Source organism: Ovis aries, chromosome 1, assembly GCF_016772045.2.
Source record: "Ovis aries strain OAR_USU_Benz2616 breed Rambouillet chromosome 1, ARS-UI_Ramb_v3.0, whole genome shotgun sequence".
NCBI lineage: Eukaryota > Metazoa > Chordata > Mammalia > Artiodactyla > Bovidae > Ovis > Ovis aries.
In genome coordinates, this window is record NC_056054.1 from 112,715,146 (window position 1) to 112,735,096 (window position 19,951).

Sequence of the window (19,951 nt, forward strand, 5' to 3'; positions counted from 1 at the left end):
TTGAAGCCAAAAATAAATACATATATTTTTTAAAAGGCAAATAGACGTGGGCATTATGAAATGAAATCAGACTGTAACTCCTGGGCGGGCGCTGCTGCTACTGCTAAGTCGCTTCAGTCGTGTCCGACTCTGTGTGACCCCAGAGACAGCAGCCCACCAGGCTCCCCTGTCCCTGGGATTCTCCAGGCAAGAACACTGGAGTGGGTTGCCATTTCCTTCTCCAATGCATGAAAGTGAAAAGTGAAAGTGAAGTCGCTCAGTCGTGTCCGACTCTTAGCGACCCCATGGACTGCAGCCTACCAGGCTCCTCCGCCCATGGGATTTTCCAGGCAAGAGTACTGGAGGGCGCTAGGTCTCACTCACCAAGCCAACAGGAAGATGGCTTGCGGAGTTATCAGCAGGAGGATGTACTGCCCTCTAGAGGGTGTTCTGGAAATCCTTGGGGGTATTTTCCGATTATCATGCTATATTGGGGGTGGGGCAGGGATGGGTAGGATTTCGTGGTTTTGAGTGCTCAAGAGCAAACGATGTTATAACCTGGATAGTAGCCTGTAATAACCAGGATAGTGCTGCACAAGATAAAATTGTCCCACATCCCACATGTCCTTTAAAAATATTGAGGACTCCTCTGGTGGTATAGTGGGTAAGCATCCGCCTACCAACGCAGGGGGCAGGGGTTTGGTCCCTGCCTGGTCTGGGAAGATTCCACGTACTAGGGAGCAATTAAGCCTGTGCGCCACAACTACCGAGCCCGCACTCCAGAGCCCACGAGCTGCAACTTCTAAAGGCTGCGCGCCCAGGGCCTGTGCTCTGCAGCAAGAGAAGCCCCTGCAGTGAGAGGCCTGCGCACTGCAACGAACAGTTGGCCCCTCGCGCCACAATCAGAGAAAGCCCTGGCATCAGTGAAGACCCAGCACAACCCAAAATAAGGGAATAAGTAAGATTATTTAAAAAGTAAGTAAAAATAACATTGGGTATTAATGTGAAAAACCTGTTACAATTTGAGTGCACCTAGAATCCAACCTGATTTTACATATAAACACAAAATACTTTTTGCACCATTTTAAATATTGAATTTCCCAGAAACGCAACTAAGGTGTAGATTGAGGGGATTTACAGTTTGTTTTGTTCAGAACTTTACCATGAATTGCTTACCATTTCAGAAATCTATGTCATCATCAACAGTGCTGCTCATGGGATCTGAGTCACTGATACCCAGTGCTGCTCATGGGATCTGAGTCACTGATACCTCTGCACACCCACCAGTTGGCATTTGTTGCTGTTGTATTCGCAGTGATTCTACATGTAGGTTCAGGTCCCTGACTACTACATTATATGCTTCCAGTCTAGTTAGGTCTGAATATTACATATTAAAATATTTATAATACTATTATAAATTATTTTTTATTTCACCTTTATATTATGGTTAGAGTATTATATTTACCTTCTAAAATTATGTTTACAGTTTCTATTATATACATATATCATTTTTGGGTAATAAAAGGGACACTGGGTCTGAGGGGTTTGGGAACTATTGCTCTAAGGTTTTGAAAAGCTATGCCCAGCACCAGCCGGAAGATTCAGGAATTCGTCTTCCTCCTGCCTCCAACCCCTTTCTCTCTAAAAGAGCCCCCTGAACCTTGCTGCCAAGCTGTAAGTTAGGGCGGGACACTCAGAGCGAGACCACAGGATAAACAGTGGGGGCTCCCCTGGAAGCCACACTTACTGCCCGGAAAGGAAAGCCTTGGCAGGATCATGTCTGTGTTGTGACGATGTCTGAATTGTAAAGCAGACAGCCATAGACAGAGATGTAACCTGTGAGCGAGTTAGGCCCTCTTGCCTGAGTGTGCGTTGGGTGAGAGGTCTCCTACTTGCTTCGATGAACAGAGGAAGAAAAAGGAGGAAGAGGATGGATGACTAGGAACTAACATGGGTGGAGCTTCTACTCCATGCCAAGTACTTAGTGGTATTGTTTATATTTTCAATTTCTTCTTTTAAATGCACCATAGGATAGATACTAACTTAACAAAGCTCAAGGTTCTGCAGTCAGGTGATTTGTCCCAGGTCACAGAGAGCCACAGCAGGAATTAAAGCAGGACTGGTTTGATCTCTGTTTTAAATCTTCCCCAAAACAGGGATGAGTTCCTTCTTTAGACAATTCCTAATTTTTGGTTCTTTTAGAATAAACAGAAAGATTTAAGCGAATCAGAGATTCTGCTGAATTTTTATTCGACCCTAAAGCAATGTTAAAGAACATTCACACACATCACTTCAGCTTCTAAGACTTCTCTCTCTCGCTGTGTATGCACACATCTGCTAAGACCTAGACTCCCTGCTTTTGTTGGGGAGACCACACATGTAGCTTCACCCACACTGGGTGATGCTTCCTGAGGAGAAGGTGTCCTGATCTCTTTCACTTCTTGTGTGTCCCTAACCAGGAGGGAGGAGAGCCGATAAAAACTCCACAGTCTCACGGAGCCTGGCTCAATGGACAAGATACTCTCTGCTCTTCATCTAATTTCTCAAAAGAACTTTGCAAACATTCATGTTCCATTTATCTCAATACATCAAAACTGTCTTCTGGAACTTCCCTGGTGGTTTAGTGGCTAAGATTTTACTCTCCCAATTCAGGGGGACCCAGGTTCTATCATTGGTCAGGGAATTAGATCTCACAGGCTGCAACTAATGCTTCTGCATGCTGCAACTAAGACCCAGTGAAGCCAAATAAATAGTGAATATTTGTAAAAAACAAAACAAAACAAAACCCAAACAACAACAAACTAACTTCTGGGAAGGAATATATAACATAGATTTTAGTATAACCCATCCCACCACCAAGCTTTATTGATACATAATATTGTGTTATTTTAAGGTATACAGCATGATGATTAGACACATTTATAAATCACAAAGTGACTACCACCATAGTATTAGCTACTACTATATACTGCTGAGGAGAAGGCAATGGCACCCCACTCCAGTACTCTTGCCTGGAAAATCCCATGGGTGGAGGAGCCTGGTGGGCTGCAATCCATGGGGTCGCTAAGAGTTGGACACGAATGAGCATCTTCACTTTCACTTTTCACTTTCTTGCATTGGAGAAGGAAATGGCAACCCATTCCAGTGTTCTTGCCTGGAGAATCCCAGGGACAGGGGAGCCTGGTGGGCTGCCGTCTCTGGGGTCGCACAGAGTTGGACACGACTGAAGCGAGCTGCTGGGATTCTTCATCATGTAATTACCAATTCTTTTTTCATGCTGAGAAATTTAAGATCTACTCTCTTAGCAACATTCAGGTACATGATACAGTATTATTAGCTCTTATCGGCATGTTGTACTTTTGATCCCCGAACTTGTAATCTTACTGAAACATTGGTATAACTTATGTATTTATTTTTGGCTGCGCTCTGTCTTTGTTGCGGCGGGGGCTTTCTCTAGCCATGGTGGGGGTAGGGAGGATATTGTGCTTTGTGGTACACTGGTTTTTCATTGGTATGGCTTCTCCTGTTGCAAAGCGCGGGCTCTAGAGCATGCAGGCTTCAGGAGTTGCAGCACCCAGGCTCAGTAGTTGCAGCACCCAGGCTCAGTAGTTGCGGCTGGCACGCTTTAAGACTCAGCAGTTGTAGTGCACTGGCTTAGCTGCCCCGAGGCATGAGAGACCTTCCTGGACCAAGGTCCAATGTCCCCTGCACAGGCAGCCGCATTCTTAAGAAGTTATACCAGGACTTCCCTGGTGATCCAATAATTAATAGTCATATTTGTTAATTCCATTTTTCCTAACAGAAGTATACACTAAATTACCTGGTGAATATTAGGAGGGCTTCAGGACTAGAAAGATAAATAGAACTTAAAGTCTTTCAGATGACTTCAAAGTTGAGTGCCTAATATCTCAATAGTAGAGGCCAATACTGAGTCCCTGACATGTACTATTTCTTGTGGGGATCAGCCAGACATTTGATGTCAAGTTAATTGTATTGGATTTCTTTCTTCGTGGAGAGGGCGTAGATTTATCTTTACTGAAACAGGTACATTTTTGGCATGAATTTGCCTTCTTTGCTCAAAATGCCAGCACCAGCATTGGTAGATTCACAGATATGCCTTATTCATAGTTAGGGCATTCCCCATAGCATTGTGTCCAATCAAGGAACTTACTTCATAGCAAAGGAAATGTACTTGTGCTCATTAAATTAAGTGATCTCTCCATGTAATCCATCTGAAAGCAGTTGCTTGTTTTAAATGCAGAATGCTTTACTGAAGAGTCACAGCAACAACTGGGAGACAATTCTCTGAAAGTACGAAGTTCTGTCTTACAAGATGTGATATAAGCTTTGAATCAGGGATGATGACATGATGTTGTCTCCCTCATGACCAGAATATAAGGGTTCCGGCATCAGGGGCTGAAAGTGGGGGTGGCTCTTTCACTATTATACCTAATAATCCACTTACAGAATTTTTGTTTTTCCTAGAAACTTTGAGCTCTGCTGGTTTGGAGAACTTGGGCTCCAAAATGAGAATGCTTCTACCATTAGACACTATGGTTCCACTGAATTAGAAGAATCTGCCACCTAGTCATTTGGGGGTCTATATATCACTGAATCAAGAAGCAAAGAAAAAAAGTGATTACTTGGCTGGCTGGTGTGATTGATCCTGATTCCCTAAGGGAGATTGGGATGCTGCTATACAATGAGAGGAGAGCATTTCTGGAACCCAGGAGAGTCTCTTGCCTAATAGTAAACGTTAACAAAGCAACCGAAGGGGGAAAAAAAAGGCAGCACAGACCTTGAGTTGGCAATGGAAGCTTTGATCATTCTACCACATAAACAACCCTGACAATCTGAAGTTCTGGCTGAAGACATGGGAAATATGAAATAAGTAGTGGAAGTGGTTCAGAGATGTCAGTTATGGCTTCTTAACAATTACAGAAATGAGGGCTGTTGTAACAGCGTATTTTCTATTTGTTTGTTTTAGGTGTTTATCTAGGTAACCATTTTATTCCTCTCTCCCTTTCTTCCCATTTTTGTTATTATACAAGTTGTTGGAAGTGAACTTCCCAATTTAGTCTTCTTAAAAATTCTTACTTTTGGCTGTGTTGGGTCTTTGTTGCTGCACTTGGGCTTTCTCTAGTTGCCTCGAGTGGGTCTATGCTTTACTTGCTGTGCGTAGGCTTCTTGTTGCGGTTGCCTTCTCTCATTGTGTAGTGCGGGTTTTAGAGTGTGCAGGCTCTGTAGTTGTGGCAGCTGGGCTTAGTTGTCCCAAAGCATGTGGAATCTTCCTGGACCAGGGATTGAATCTGTGTCCCCTGCATTGGCAGGCGTATTCTTTACCACCGGACCACCAGGGAAGTCCCTAGTGTTTCTCTTTAAAAAAAAAATTATTTATTTATTTGACTGTGTTGGTTCTTAGCTGCAGCATGCAGGATCTTCGTTATGTCATGCAGGATCTTTTGTTGCAGTACCTGGACTCTCTAGCTGTGGCAGGCAGGTTCCAGAGCATGTGGGTTCAGTAGCTCCAGGGCATGTGGGATCTTAGTCCTCAACCAGGGATCAGACCTGCATCCCTTGCATTGCCAGGCGGATTCTTAAACCACCGGGAAGTCCCACACAATTTAGTCTTAAAAAAAAAAAAAATTGTTTATTTGGCAGCATTGGGCCTTTGTTGTGGCATATGGGATCTAGGTCCCTCCCAGGCCCCCTGCATTGGGAGCATGGAGTCTTAGCCACTGGACTACCAGGAAAGTCCCTACTACTTAGTTTTTAGATAACAAAGAATTCAGTGGGACTTTGAGTTTGATGAGTAACTAATATAGCCAGAGAAGAACATGGTGACTGGTGGCCTGTTTGAGGAACTTGAGAAACTCTGGGTGTAGTCTGACTACACATCAATTCTGCAACTTCACTCCCACTCATAAATGTCCAGTTTCTTAGACGTTTTAAGACACAGCAGGTAAGACAGAGTATGGTAAGAGTGGTCAAGCAGGTAAGGAAATGAAAGTGAAGAGAATTCAGGCTCTATCTAAAGGGAAAAAACCATATTCAGTTCAGCATGATTGTTGCCATGTGATGACCAAATGTTGCTTAAAATAAACAAACATGTCATGTGGGACAAACAAAAGATGTCTTTTTGGTTGTTTCGATCTCTACTTTAAAATTAAGTCACATGTGCTGTGCTAAGGCATATCCAGCTCTTTGTGGCCCTATGTACTGTAGCCTGCCGAGCTCTTCTGTCCATGGAACTTTCCAGGCAAGAATACTGGAGTGACGTGCCATTTCTATTCCAGGGGATCTTCCCGACCCACGGATCAAACCCAGGTCTCTTGTGTATCCTGCATTGGCGGGCAGATTATTTACTGCCAGTGCAACCTGGGAAGCGGCATCTCCCCAATGTGTGTGTATGTTAGTTGCTCAGTCATGTCCAACTCTTTGCGACCCCATGGACTGTAGCCGGCCAAACTCCTCTGTCCATGAGATTCTCCAGGCAAGAGTACTGGAGTGGGTCGCCATTCCCTTCTCCAAGGGATCTTCCTGACCCAGGGATCGAACCTGGGTCTCCCTCATTTGAGGCAAAATCTTTACCATCTGAGCCACCAGGGAAGCCAAATAGGTAGGAGTAATGCCATGAGAGTGGGTTTCAAAAAAGCCAAGTGATGACGTGTCAACAAAAAGAGGAAGTGGCCAATAATGTCAAATGCTGCTAAACAGATGAGAAGGGCTGAAAAATGACTGTCGTACATGGCGAAATGGTCATCACTGGTGCCCTTCGACAGGAGCGATTTCAGTAGAGCGGGGGACAGAGGGTTGAACAGAGAATGGGAGGGCCCTAGACTTGTCCAAGCAGCTTTGCTGTAGAGGGAAGCAGCGAAATGGGACAGTAGCAGGAGATGGGAATAATGGAGACACTAGATTATTATGTGAAGAAGTGCAAATACATTTGCACTGTATTTTTCTCCATGGTTACCAACTGTCTTTTGGTTTCATTTATAATATAGTCTGCCTTTAAAGAGGTTCAAGATTTCTTGTACTTCCTTTAAGATTTTTACATTTTTTTTCATGTACTTCCTTTAAGATTTTACTTCCCTTAAGATAAAGGCCCTTATTTAAAGGCCTTTCCCATTTAAGGATTAAATGAATATGCTTATCTCCTTCAGATTCTTGTATTTTATCTCATAACATTTCGGTTTTATTTTTATATATGATGTAAGATAAAGATTTTACTTTGTTTTCTTCTAGACATATGTCAATATAACAATATTTTTGATTAACTAATCCATTCATTTACCACTGAACTGGAATGTTATTTTTATAATATAGTATGTTCCCACACTTATATGCATTTCTGAACTCTGCATTCTGGTTCACTGATAAAGACTCTTTATCTTAGATAGTCTCAACTTTATCGAGTTGTGACTAAGCTTCCTCTATCTCCCTGAAAAAAGCTATATTGACTCTGTTAACTTTTATTTTATCAAAAAATTGTAGTAAAATACATTTACCATAAAATTTACCTCTTAATCATTTTAAGTGTATAGTTCAGTGGTATTAAGTACATTCCTTATGTGTGCAACCATCAGCATTATCCATCTCCGTAACTCATCATCTTGTAAAAGTGAGACTCTGTCTTAATTAAACAGTAACTGCCCATTCTCCCATTCCTCCAGCCCCTGACAACTACCATTTTACTTTCTGTCTCTGTGATTGTTGACTATGATAAGTAACTCATATAAGTAGAATCACAGTATTTGTCTTTTTATGGCTGGCTTATTTCACTTAACATAATGTCCTAAGTTCACTCATGTTGTAGCATGTGTTAGAATTTTCTTTCTTTTTACAGCCGAGTAATATCCCATTGTATGTATAGATATACCACATTTTGCTTATCTAGTCATCATTTGTCCATGGACTTTTGGGCTGCTTCCTCATTTCAGCCATGGTGAATAATGCCACCAAGAACATGGCTGTACTAATAAACATATCAAGACCCTGCTTTTAATTTTTTTTTTAGATATATACCCCAAAATGGAACTGCTGGATAATATGGTAATTCTATATTTAATTTTCTTCAGGAACTTCCTACTTTCCACAGAGGCTGTACCATTTTACAACCCCACAAGCAGTACACAAGGATGCCAACTTCTCTATGCTCTTGTCAATACTTTGTTTTGTTTTGAAGGCAGCTATTCTTACGGGTATGAGGTGGTATCTCATTATAGTTTTGGTTTGTATTTGCCTAGTAGAATCTATTGGGCTTCCTTGGTGGCTCAGAGTTTAAGCTTCTGCCTGCAATGCAACCCTGCCTGCCTGCAACCCAGGGAGACCTGGGTTCGATCCCTGGGTCGAGAAGATCCCCTGGAGAAGGAAATGGCAACCCACTCCAGTATTCTTGCCTGGAGAATCCCATGGACGGAGGAGCTTGGTGGGCTACAGTCCATGGGGTCACAAAGAGTCGGACACGACTGGGCGACTTCACTTTCACTTTTTCACTTTCAATAGAATCTATTGGGCTTGCCAGGTGGCACTAGTGGTAAAGAACCCACCTCTCAATGCAAGAGACGTAGAGATACAGGTTTGATCCCTGGGTCTGGAAGATCCACTGGAGGTGGGGTCATGGCAACCCACTCCAGCATTTTTGCCTGGAGAATCCTGTCGACAGAGGAGCCTAGCGGGCTACAGTCCATAGGGTTGCAAAGAGTTGGACATGACTGAAATGACTTTGCACGCACACACAATGAAATCTATTAGCTTTTACATTAAAATGAATTTGGGTTAATTTTCCTTTTAAGAGAAATGGAAGACAGCCCTTGAAATAAATGGAAGCACTAAAGGTTTTGCAAAACTGCTATTAAAAATCTTTTATTTAACCTCTCAACAAGGTGAAGAAATGACTTATGAGACTCTTGGGTTTTTTGCCGTCAGTAACCACCAAGGGTTACAGATACATATCTGTTTTTCCATAATTATTTAAGGACTCTGGATATTAATGATGTACCTAAATTAGCATGCCAACAAACTAGCTAATGAGCTATTAATAGCACACCTAAAATGCAACAACAAAACAAAGCTGTGTGTTTATATGAGTGAATGAAATTAGTGCTAGCTTGTAAACTGTAATCCGTTAGGCAAGATTGAAAAACATCTGTAAAGAACTAATCCTTAATATCTTTGTTGTGTATCAATTTATAAGTTACAAAGGTTTCCATACACAGCATGGAATCATGTGATTCTTACAAAAATTCTGGGAATTCAGCGGAGCTGGTATCATTATCTCAGTTGTTTACAAATGCAGAAACAGGCTTGCTTAAATCAAGAAACTAGCCCTGGGTCACACAATTTGTGAGTGGCTGAGATATTTTAAGAATACACAGTTTGGTGAAGAGGGAATCTGTTATAACCCATATAAACGCAGAGCCTGACACACAGTTTAGCACATAGTACAAACTCACTGGTATTTGTTGAATGTACGACTATGTCTTATGAGCCTGTTTCACAGTTCTTTCCACTAGACTATGTAACCCCGTATCATGAAATCAAATTCTTAAAAACTGAAATCAGTTGGAGAAGAGCAGGACTGGGGATTAGAGGCAGGGATTACTCCCAGGAGAATGAGGAAACTGGAGATGGAGGCAGCAGCTTCTGGAAATGTCAGTGTTTATTAAACATTTAAGGACATTTGGGGGGGGGGGGTTGAGAAGAAATATACAGGATGTAGAAAAATCCTAAGAATCCCCTGTGGCTGGGAGTGCAACCTCTTCCCTTTCCCCCTACTTCTCATTTGTTTTTCCTGCCTTTTCTTTGGTTATTTAAAAGCTATTTCTTAAGGCTCATCTGCCCCTTCCTCAGCCCCTGACCTGTGAGGATCCTTTGTCTCCCTCTCCCCATTCCCGTCACCTTGAGTCCCAGAACAGTGCTTCAGAGTGGTCAGGGGGCACCATTCCTGTAGCTGAGGTTTGAGGATCAGGAGCCCCTCTGCTTGGGCTGGCTCTCCATTAAAGATTTAAAGGGGGGCGGGTGGTGGTGGTGAAGAATTGCAAAAGCCACATGACGTCATTGGTACTCAGTCATGGGGGGAGGGTAGAGCATGGGCACAGATAAACAAACAAAGAAGAATGGATTAAAAAATAAAAAATAACTAACAACCTAAATAAGCCTTGAAGGAGAGTCTGATCTGGGTGACCTGGGTGTTAGCTGGGAGGGTATAGTATGGAGCTTGACCACCTGAAGGAGGGGAGGGAGGGTCAGAAACAAGAGAGCCAGAGGGACAGGCTAGCTGGTGCAGGGGGTGGAAATGTCAGGTGGCCTGGATTTGAGGCAGGGGTATCAAGGTCCCTTTCTTCTCAGCGCCAGAGGAACAGGCACCAAACACACAGTCCTTGGGGCAAGTGAAAGATAGGATGGGGCCTGGGCTTCCAGAAAGCCAGGGGGTAAAAGGGGGGAGAATACGAAGTGCCTGGGTAATGAAGTCTGGAATGAAACTTACATCTCAAAAGGAAGTGAGGGCAGGGCAGGGCTGGGGAGCTAAGGAGGAAAGCACCTAGACGGGGATAGAGGACCGGAGGTCCCCCTGCTCTGGCAGGGCCTTGGGGGGGGGTGATCACTTTTCTGAGTCCAGGCCCATCATGTTCTTGAGGGCGTTCTTGAGGCTGGTTCTGCTGGGGGACTTGACAGCAGGCCGGAGCTCCGCGCTCTGCTCATCCTTCCGTAGCTCCATCTCGATGACCACCACCCGAGAGCCCTTGGAAGCCTCCGCCCCTAATCCCCGATCCCCCGCCCGGCCCGCTAACCGCTATTTCTTATCCTTGCGAGACTCCCCCAACCCTTTAGCCTTCTTCTCGCTGGCAGCTTTGGCGCTTCTGCTGTGGTCCAGCATGGCGTACAGCACCGGTGTCTGTGGGGAGAAGCGCGTGCATCAGGGACCCGTCGGGTGGGGCTTGACTGTTCCCAGCCCGCCCTCGAGGCTGCCCGGCGGCTTCCCAAGTCCCGCTAACCTGCCGGCCGCGCTTTGAGGAGTCCTTCGCAGTCTTGTGCAATTTGCCCTTCTCCATGGCACTGCAGGGATAGGGGGTGCTGTGGATTTGGCGGCTTCTTCTTCCCTTCGGCCCTCCCACCCATCAAAGTAGTCTCCGCCCAGAGACCGCGCGTAGTGGGTCGGGGAAGGGGTGTCAGTCTCCGCCCTTTACCTGAGCCTTCTCTGCAGGGCCGCCTGCCTGCGTAGCCAGCAGTACCGAATCAGGTAGAAAAGCAGCAGCGCCAACAGCACAACCCCCAGCACACCCCCGATCACGGCTCCCAGCACGACCCCGTACCTCGTAGGCACTAAACGGGGGAAGGAAAACAAGTGGGGGAATGAGCAGAGACAGTGTCCTTGGTTCCTCGCCACACACCTATTCCCTGCGGTTGGGGATCTAAGATGTCCCAACAAGGCTGCCTTCTGCCCACTGTCCCAGAGCCTGAGGGGCATAACCCCGGGCATTCTGCCCCTCGCCCCAGCCTCTCAGCCAGGCCTGATCCCCTCTCTGAACTGCCTCCCATACTCCCGTCCCACCTCCTCTCACACCTTTTTCAAAGACATAGAGCGTGACCTGAGAGGTCTTGCCCACTATGTCTGGTGGGTTTTTGACGTCACAGGTGAAAGTGCCGTTGTCACCATAGTCCAGGTTGTGTATGACAATGGAGCCATCCTTCCGGTGAGGGTCCCCTACCCACTGGATGCGCTCTTTGAAGGTCCCCACCTCATCGATGTAGGGCTGTCCCTTGGCGTAGTGGAAGATCTGCGAGGAATGAGGGGAGGCATGCAACTCTCGCCTCCGGGTGAAGGATTCTGGGCTGGGGAGGGAGTGTCAGTGCTCCTAGGTTCCAGTCAGGGTGACAAGACTTGCCACTTACCTTGCCAAAGTTGGGGTTATGGCTCATAAAGGATTTCCCCCCTTCCTTAGCTCAAATTCTCTTTCCTGTGGTTGTCTGAAGCCCCCTTTCTGTTATGCAATCCCATTATTCCCCCAGGCACTCACCGAGATGGCATCACGGCCCCCTTCGGGCTGGTAGCGCCAGGTGAAGGAGAGGTCATCTGAAACCCACTCACTGGACCAGAAGGAGCAATACAGCGTCACCTGCGAGCCCACAGCACCATGGACCTCCTTGTCTGTGTAGACCACAATGGCCTGGACAGGGGAGAGCACTGCAAACATAGAGGGGGAAATCAGATGCACGTGTGGGCCCAGCAAGGAGTATAGAAGGAGTGAGACCAATGGGAAGTCAAGCCTGAGTCACAGACCATAGAGGAGATTGGGGCAAAAATGATGAATTCTGAGGCCCAGGTCTCTCTGGACTAATTGAATAGAAGAGTAGAAATACTGTATTGGCTCAAGTTCTTCAGCATGTTTGACAGAGGAAATGCGTACCATGGTTCTCCGGAGGACTTTCAGATGTTGGGTTCAGTCTCCAGAATCTTACTTTGCCTTTAGATCAATATCTAATTTTTAAGCTATCCTTTAGATGCAGGCTTAATGATTTTTAAAACTTATTATAAATTATACAGGTAACACCCCGTGCATTCTTCTTATAACTATGCAAGCAGTATAGATAAAGAAAGCTAAAGCCTGTCTTGACAGCTCCCAACCAATTCTTCTGTGTTCTCCTTCCAGATAGAACCAATGTTATCAGTTTAATGTGTGATCATTTTCTATGTATCAGACTCAACACAAACTCAACATACACATGTATGAAATAGTTTTGTTCTATGAAGCTTTTTTTTAAAAAAACATATATTGCATTACAGTTTACTTTTTTCCTTAAGAATATACATATATAAAAGAATACAGGTGTCTGGGAGGGTATCCCACGTTGATGCCTAGCGATCAATATTATTGCTGCATAGTATTTCATAGAATGGCAAACTCAAGTTTCTTGCAGAAAAGATTAAGATAACTGGAGACTGTCCTCATTGCTGAATCCCTACTTTTCATACAATTGCTCCTGACTGGATGGGTCAAGGAGGGGAGGACCTCATAGCCCTCTCAGGGGAAGCTGGATTCAAGTAGGAAACCCCTGCCGCCCCCACCCCAAGCCCCAAACTCAGATGACTCTGCTTGTGAGCCCTCTGTGGTTCTGATTTGACCCTCCACACCCTCCTTCTGACCATTCTGGCTCAGTGCCACTCCCAAGACTCACCCATACAAGGAAGGCCATTCCAGGGAGATTATGTGTGTGGGTTGGCCCTGGCTGGGGGCAACTGTAGACCCTTTTGTTCTACGGGAGGGGGAGGAAGCAACCAAATAAATAGAGACCCATTGTCTGACCACTGGCCAGTGTTGGGGGCTTATGCCTCCATTCCCCTTCCCGCGATCCCATCCCCAGCTCCACAGTCCCAAATCTCCCACCTCAGCATGCAATACCAGTGATTCACCTCCTGGAACTCAGCCTTGGAGCCTTCTGGGGAATCCCAAACGTAACAAGGAAGGTTATTCATTGGATCTAACTTCTATTCCTCCTGTTCAAGTATAAACCACTGCCCTCAGCTCTGTTCAATGGTTCTATGAGTGGGGCAGATGCTGGACAGTACCCTTTCTCCCTCTTAAACTCCAAGATTCCTTCTCCTCATTTCCCTCGGCATGCCCTTCTCCAATTCCCTATCCTTAACATTTTCTTATGCTGCTGCTAAGTCGCTTTAGTCATGTCCGACTCTGTGCGAACCCATAGACAGCAGCCCACCAGGCTCTCCCGTCCCTGGGATTCTCCAGGCAAGAGCTTTGGAGTGGGTTGCCATTTCCTCCTCCAGTGCATGAAAGTGAAAAAAGAAAGTGAAGTCGGTTAGTCGTGTCCAACTCTTAGCGACCCCATAGACCGCAGCCTACCAGGCTCCTCCACCCATGGGATTTTCCAGGCAAGAGTACTGGAGTGGGTCGCCATTGCCTTCTCTGAACATTTTCTTAGGGTACCTTCAAATAGTTCAGTACAGCCCAGAGGAGTCTAGATTCTGGGTTTAGCCCTAAAGGAGCTGACAGCAGAGAAACTCCGACGTTCTAACCAGCTCTTCCTCCCCCCTCTCTCCCATTTGCCCTACTTCTCACCCATTGCACCAGGCTTCAGGGAAGTTTGGAGAGGGGAAAGATCCATTCAGGCAACCTTGCTTTGAGTTTTTGTTGCTCAGTCAGCATCTGCCATGGGAGGGGCTGGCCAGCTTCTGTGGAAGATAGCTTTAGACCCTGGAATCTCATGGAACCTCCCTTGTACTCTGTTTACCCACGTAATGGACAACAGATGCAGAGTTAGAAACTGAGGCAGCAGATCCAAAGAGCTGGGACTACAACCCTTGGGCTCCACCCTTAGATCATGTTCCCTGACTCTTTTCTTTGGGGAGACTAAGGTTGAGTTACCTCCTACACTACTGAGGAATGAGAAGGACCAGTTTCCAACCCCTATCCAGTCAAGTCCACCTTGGGGAAACGCTCTACACTCTCTTCTCCATTCTCCCTTCACAGAATACCTTTATCTTAACAGCCTCTCTCCAAACTATATGTATATATATTTTTCTACAGAGACTATCACCTTCCTACTCTTGCTCACTCTTTCTTTGGTTGTAGAGGGGAGTGCAGCGAAGGCCGTGGAAAGGTTGCTGGGAGACAACCTGAGCCCCAGGGCTCCCAGACTGGGTCATCTCAACTTACCCAAGGAGGAGAAGAGTAGCGCAGCCAGGATAGGACTGGGGCTGGATGAGGGAGCCCCAGGAGCCATCGCTGGGGCAGGGCTAGGGCCCAGGGCGCCTGCGCAGTTGGGAGTGGGGGACAAGGAACTGAGCGGGGGTTCCTGGAACCCGCTTAAAATCCCCCAGGACCCCAGTGTGAGGGGGCTGTCCTGAGCCAGTAACCAATTGCAGCCTGGCATGTGCAGTTGAGAGGTGGTGGGGAGTGGGGCAGAGTGCAGGGAGCAGAAGTGGCATTGTGTCCTCTGGGTGGAGGGGTTGGGGGTCACATACCACCCCACACACTGAAGGCTTTGTGTCTGCTGGCCTCCCCCTGCCCTAGGCTGGAATGTCATGTGGTGGGGGGGGGGTGAAGGAGAGGGACAGAAAAAGGGACACAAACACATTTCTCTGAGGGACAGATGGGCAGGAAAACCTGAATTTTAAACCTATGAAAAGGGATTTTTCCACAGTCTCCTTGCCTGAGAGTGGCTCCTCTAGAGCCCTGGGAGTTAATGAGCCCCAGAGAAATTTGAAAACAGGATATCCCTACTATCTTGACTACTATGGGCTTCAGTACAGGCTTCTTGAGATGACTAGGTCCTTTGGGAGTCTTCATTTTGTTTTTTTCATTTCTCTGCATCTTGGGTGATTCTTTCCAGATAAAACCTTTTCTCCATGGGAAAATATCCAGGGGATAATCCTCTGATCTTACCCTCTTTTTCAGGAAGCTCTTCACTGCCTCATGCTGCAGTTTAAGTCCATTTCAGTCAAGAGCAAGGCAGCAAAATCAGATTGAGTGCCAGCTACATAGATGAGTATGTGAGTGTGTGGGTAGTTGAGTAATAGAGAGAGGAATAAAAATTAAGATCTTCCTTCAAGGAGTTCAAAATTTAGTTTGGGGAAGCAGAGAGGGGAGAATCAGAGGACAAACCCATTAATAATGAACTGTAATAAACCATGATGCTTGGTATAGCAGCATGATGAACAAAGTGCCAAGAGTATAAAGAGGGCATGCAGAGCTACATTAGGAAGATTAAGTTGTGTAACAGATATTAAACACAAAAATAACTTTCATTTAATAAATGAAGTTCAGAGGAAGGGGGAGTCATGTCTAGAAGTCAATATTAGATGCAGACCAGCCTTTAAGGATGCATGGCACTTTGAAGAGGAGAAATTGGCAGTGCAGATATCTGGGAAGGTAGAAGAGCAAGAGCTAAGACAAAGAGATAAGAAAGCACATGTGTGTGTGTGTGTGGGGGGGGGCGTTGGCTAGATTTGTGAAGTCTGGGGAATATTCAGGGCAGATCTGGTATCCCCCATTTTGACTTGACATGGGGGATCTTGAACAGGCATCACAGGAAAGGAGGCTGCACAGGAAAGCTGAAGTCAGTTTGTGGAGGGCCTTAAATGACAGACTAAAGGGGTGGATTTAATTTGGTACATTGTAAGAATTTGCTGAAGGTTTGGGGTTTGTATTTGGGGATAGGAATGGGAGTGTCTATATAGTCAGAGCTGAGTTTTAAGACAGATAAGTGAAACTATTTAAAGAGCTAAATGAAAAAGACACTCATTGGATTTGTTAATGTGAAACTTCAGAGGGTCAATGACTAGAAGATCAATAGCAGAAAACTCTAACATAACAACTTCCTAAAGACTAAATTGCTTATTAAATGAAACCTGTTTTTTTGAGATACCCACTAAGGAACACATTAAAGCACAGTCTTGAAGATCAGCTGTCAGCAGTGTTGCAGAGGAGATTCCTGAACTAGATAGGAAAGCAGGCTGGAGCGCCTCAAAGGTCTCTTCCAAAACCAGAAGCCTATTTAAGTGCTTTCTTTGCCAGCATTATAGAAATGTTAAATAGTATTTTCATTTGATGCAGAAAGAAGTGAATCGCCACTATGTAAGCCCTGAAAGGAAAAGCACAGGAGTGCTAAATATAAATAAGATCTGAATATTAATGTAATGAATATGTTTTTATTGTAGAACAGGAGTTGCCCAGGGCTGCTGTCTCCTTCACTTCTCCTCACTCCACCTCCTCAAAAAGGGCTCAAGAACTTTTTCTCTCTTCCATTCCTTGCCACTTGTTTGCTTCTCCCTTAAGTCGTAAGTTCTCTGGAAGTGACTGCTGTGCTAGGTTTCCTCAGAACTGCTTTCCAGCATAGAAATCAAAGCGAGTTCTCCCCCACCCTCACCCCAGGTTATTCTGGCAGTGGGTGTCGCCCACACAGCCCTGAAACAAGGAACAAGGCAGCGCTGTTGTAAGTGGGCATCTAGCTCATGCGGCAGCTCAAGCCCAGGAATTGTGAGACATAAAGCTCACGGAGGTGGTTAGAGCATGCTCCCCATCCTCGGCGAATAGTGGTCTGGGAGGGTCTCTCCCCCATGGATCTCAGCGTGTGCACTATTTCTGGTGAAGAAGGTTTACATAAGAATGGGAAAGAGCCCCAAGTATCTTTAATAAACTTGTTAAATTTAAGTATAGTTGATTTACAAAATTGTGCTAGTTTCTAGTATGCAGCAAAGTGATTCAGTCACATATCTAGTCATATATAAATATATATACTTTTCCATATGGTTTATTACAGGATATTGAATGTAGTTTCCTATGCAGTAGGATCTTCTTGGTTATCTATTTTATATATAATTTATATCTGCTAGTCCCAAACTCCTAATTTATTCCACCCCCACCCCCACTTGGTAATTAAACATTTGCTGTCTATGTGTTTCTGTTCTGTAAATAAGTTTATCTGTGTCATATTTTAGATTCCACATATTAATGATACCCTATTTGTCCTTCTGACTTACTTCACTTAGTATGCTAAACTCTTGGTTCACCCATGTTGGGTAAACCCAAAGTATCTTTTCCCTCGGTGTGTCAATCATCCTATAACGCGTTTTCAGTCTCACCTGGGAGGGGGAAGGAGTGAAACTAGACTAAGACCTCTTCAGCGAAGAATCTAGGCAAGTCCTCTGTTTTGTGGGGCTGAACAAATGAGTGTGTACAGCGGTGAAATGTACACTGCAGAATCTGCTGCTACTGCTGCTGCTAAGTCGCTTCAGTCGTGTCCAACTCTGTCCGACCCCACAGACGGCAGCCCACCACGCTCCCCCGTCTCTGGGATTCTCCAGGCAAGAACACTGGAGTGGGTTGCCATTTCCTTCTCCAATGCATGAAAGTGAAAAGTGAAAGGGAAGTCGCTCAGTCATATCCGACTCTTAGCGACCCCATGGACTGCTGCCTACCAGGCTCCTTCGTTCATAGGATTTTCCAGGCAAGAGTACTGGAGTGGGGTGCCACTGCCTTCTGAGCCAGCCGCAATTCTGCCGAAATCTTTTCACTTTCAAATAAAAGTCAGCTGAGAGAGAAAGAGGCAGACAGCATAAGAGCAGATAAAACCTGCCAACTGAACCGACAGGGGACCAATCCTCTAAAACAGTTGGTGTTGTCACGTGACAGAAGCCCCGCCCCTTCGGCCCTGAGGTGGTGGGGCCGTCTGGCGTCACTTCCGTCAGGCCGGAACCCAAGATGGCTGCGCTCTTGTTGAGGTGACTTTAGTTTGGGGCTGGGAGTCCGTACCGGCGGCCCTCACGGGACCTGTATTGGCCCCTCACGTCTTGCTGATAGCTGTTTACCCGGTGCTTGGGCCCGGAAAGGACCCGTGGGTGGAGGCGACGCAGTCTAGAATCCTAAAGACCCCTTCCCCACCCCCAGCCGCTCCTGTATATCGTGGAGAGCTTCGGGGGTCACTGGCAGATTATCTTTCCCTTACTCCGTTTTACGGAGGGGTCGCAGGGCTCTCGCTTCTTTTGCTTTCCCCGCTTCTAATAGTTCTTCCCCAGCTTGCTCTCTGGGCCACGGCCAGAGCCGAGCTCCAAGAAAATACCTCTAACTTTTTTATTTAGGGCTTGGGCTTCGAGGAGAAGAATCTTGGTGTACTTTACTTCTGCATTTTACTCCTGCAAACACCAGCTGCTGGCAATGTGTGGGCACTGTTCGAGTTCCTAACCGGCCCCTGGTAGAAAGTGCAGGAGGCCTGGACCCCACCGGGCTGACGATTAGTAACAGCGCTTATAGCTGTCGCTCTGCTGCGCCAAAGCAGCCCGGAAATTCAATTTTAGTTTATTTTTTTATTGGGTGGGTGAGGGGAGTAGATGTCTCAGTTTTTCTTTGCAGTGTCAACTCGTCCAGAGAAATATCGTAGATTTTCTTCCATTCTGAATTGTCCGCTTTTTCAGAGGCCTCGTTCTCAGAGCCGTAATAGCTGTAGCCGCTTTAGTGACTTTAGACGCTCTTGGTACAAATCCCAGCACAGTTTCTTGCCAGCACTATTTTTGGAAACTGTTTGTTATGGAAAGTTAGCTTAAACGCTGTTGAGATTTAATTCCTGATTTCCCCAAATATCTTCTCGTTCTCTTTCCACTTCAGTCACCCCGCATAAAAATAGACGGACTTTATTTAGTTTTTCTCTGTGACAGAATGATTCCTCTTGGGAGTTGAGATCAGGAATGGTTTATCTTGATCCTTCATTTTTCTCCCTGTCTGTTATTTCTAATTGTGTCTCTTTCTAAAATGTGTCAGGGCTTGTCTTGCCAGATTGCCTCCTTTATTGCAGGTAGTTTGACCGTAATTGAATGCTTTAAAATTCCTTGGTATATATTATTTTAGTAGATGTCCTAGGCTTATAGCTTGTAATGATCATATTGTGTCTGAACAGTTCATTTTAGGAGTTTCATGTTTAATACTTAGAAAGTGAGAATCACTGTTTTCATTGAGTATGTCCAAACTAATTTTGAGCTATGTAGGACCATCATCATTAGGATTCATTAGTGATAGTACAAAACTCTTATGGGAGGGACATCTCCATTTCTCACAAGGGCTTTTTAAAAGGAGAAACAGATTTCAAAAAAAAAATTTTTTTTTTCTTGATGAGAGGTCTGGGGTCTAATTCCATTTCACTAGAGGGATTTGTTTATAATGTGCTGATTTCACCTCAAAGGAAAACACCTTTAAGAAATTCTAGGAGCTGGTTTCTAGTTCTAGTAGTGTCACTAATTCCATTTATTTTAGACAAGTCTGGGTCATTGATTCCATGATTGCCATTTCTTTGCAAATGAAAATAGTCATAAGTTGAACTCAGGAGAAATATTTTCTAAATGTTTTTAATGCTTGGTTAACTAAAAATTATTAGTATGGCAGTACTGTATGTTATGGATTTTGAATAGTATTCTATATTTTGTATAGTCTTTGAACAGTTCACAAACTAGCTAGGGATGAGT

The 19,951-nt window shown here is 45.2% G+C and overlaps 2 protein-coding genes across 2 annotated transcripts in view; one reads left to right on the forward strand and one right to left on the reverse strand.

Annotated features, from left to right (window-relative positions):
• Nucleotides 1-9,622: 9,622 nt before the first annotated feature.
• Nucleotides 9,623-14,781, reverse strand: MPZ (myelin protein zero). Its single transcript, XM_004003721.5, is given in 6 exon segments — nucleotides 9,623-10,876; nucleotides 10,977-11,037; nucleotides 11,169-11,304; nucleotides 11,546-11,759; nucleotides 12,000-12,166; nucleotides 14,655-14,781. Coding segments are annotated over 6 exon segments (939 nt in total). The 5' UTR covers nucleotides 14,722-14,781; the 3' UTR covers nucleotides 9,623-10,582.
• Nucleotides 14,782-18,176: 3,395 nt separating this feature from the next.
• Nucleotides 18,177-19,951, forward strand: part of SDHC (succinate dehydrogenase complex subunit C) — a 30,405-nt gene continuing 28,630 nt past the window's right edge. Inside the window, exon 1 of the mRNA XM_004002697.4 lies at nucleotides 18,177-18,220. Within this exon, the coding sequence (XP_004002746.1) occupies nucleotides 18,201-18,220 (20 nt within the window). The 5' untranslated portion in view covers nucleotides 18,177-18,200. The remainder of the gene's footprint in view (nucleotides 18,221-19,951) is intronic.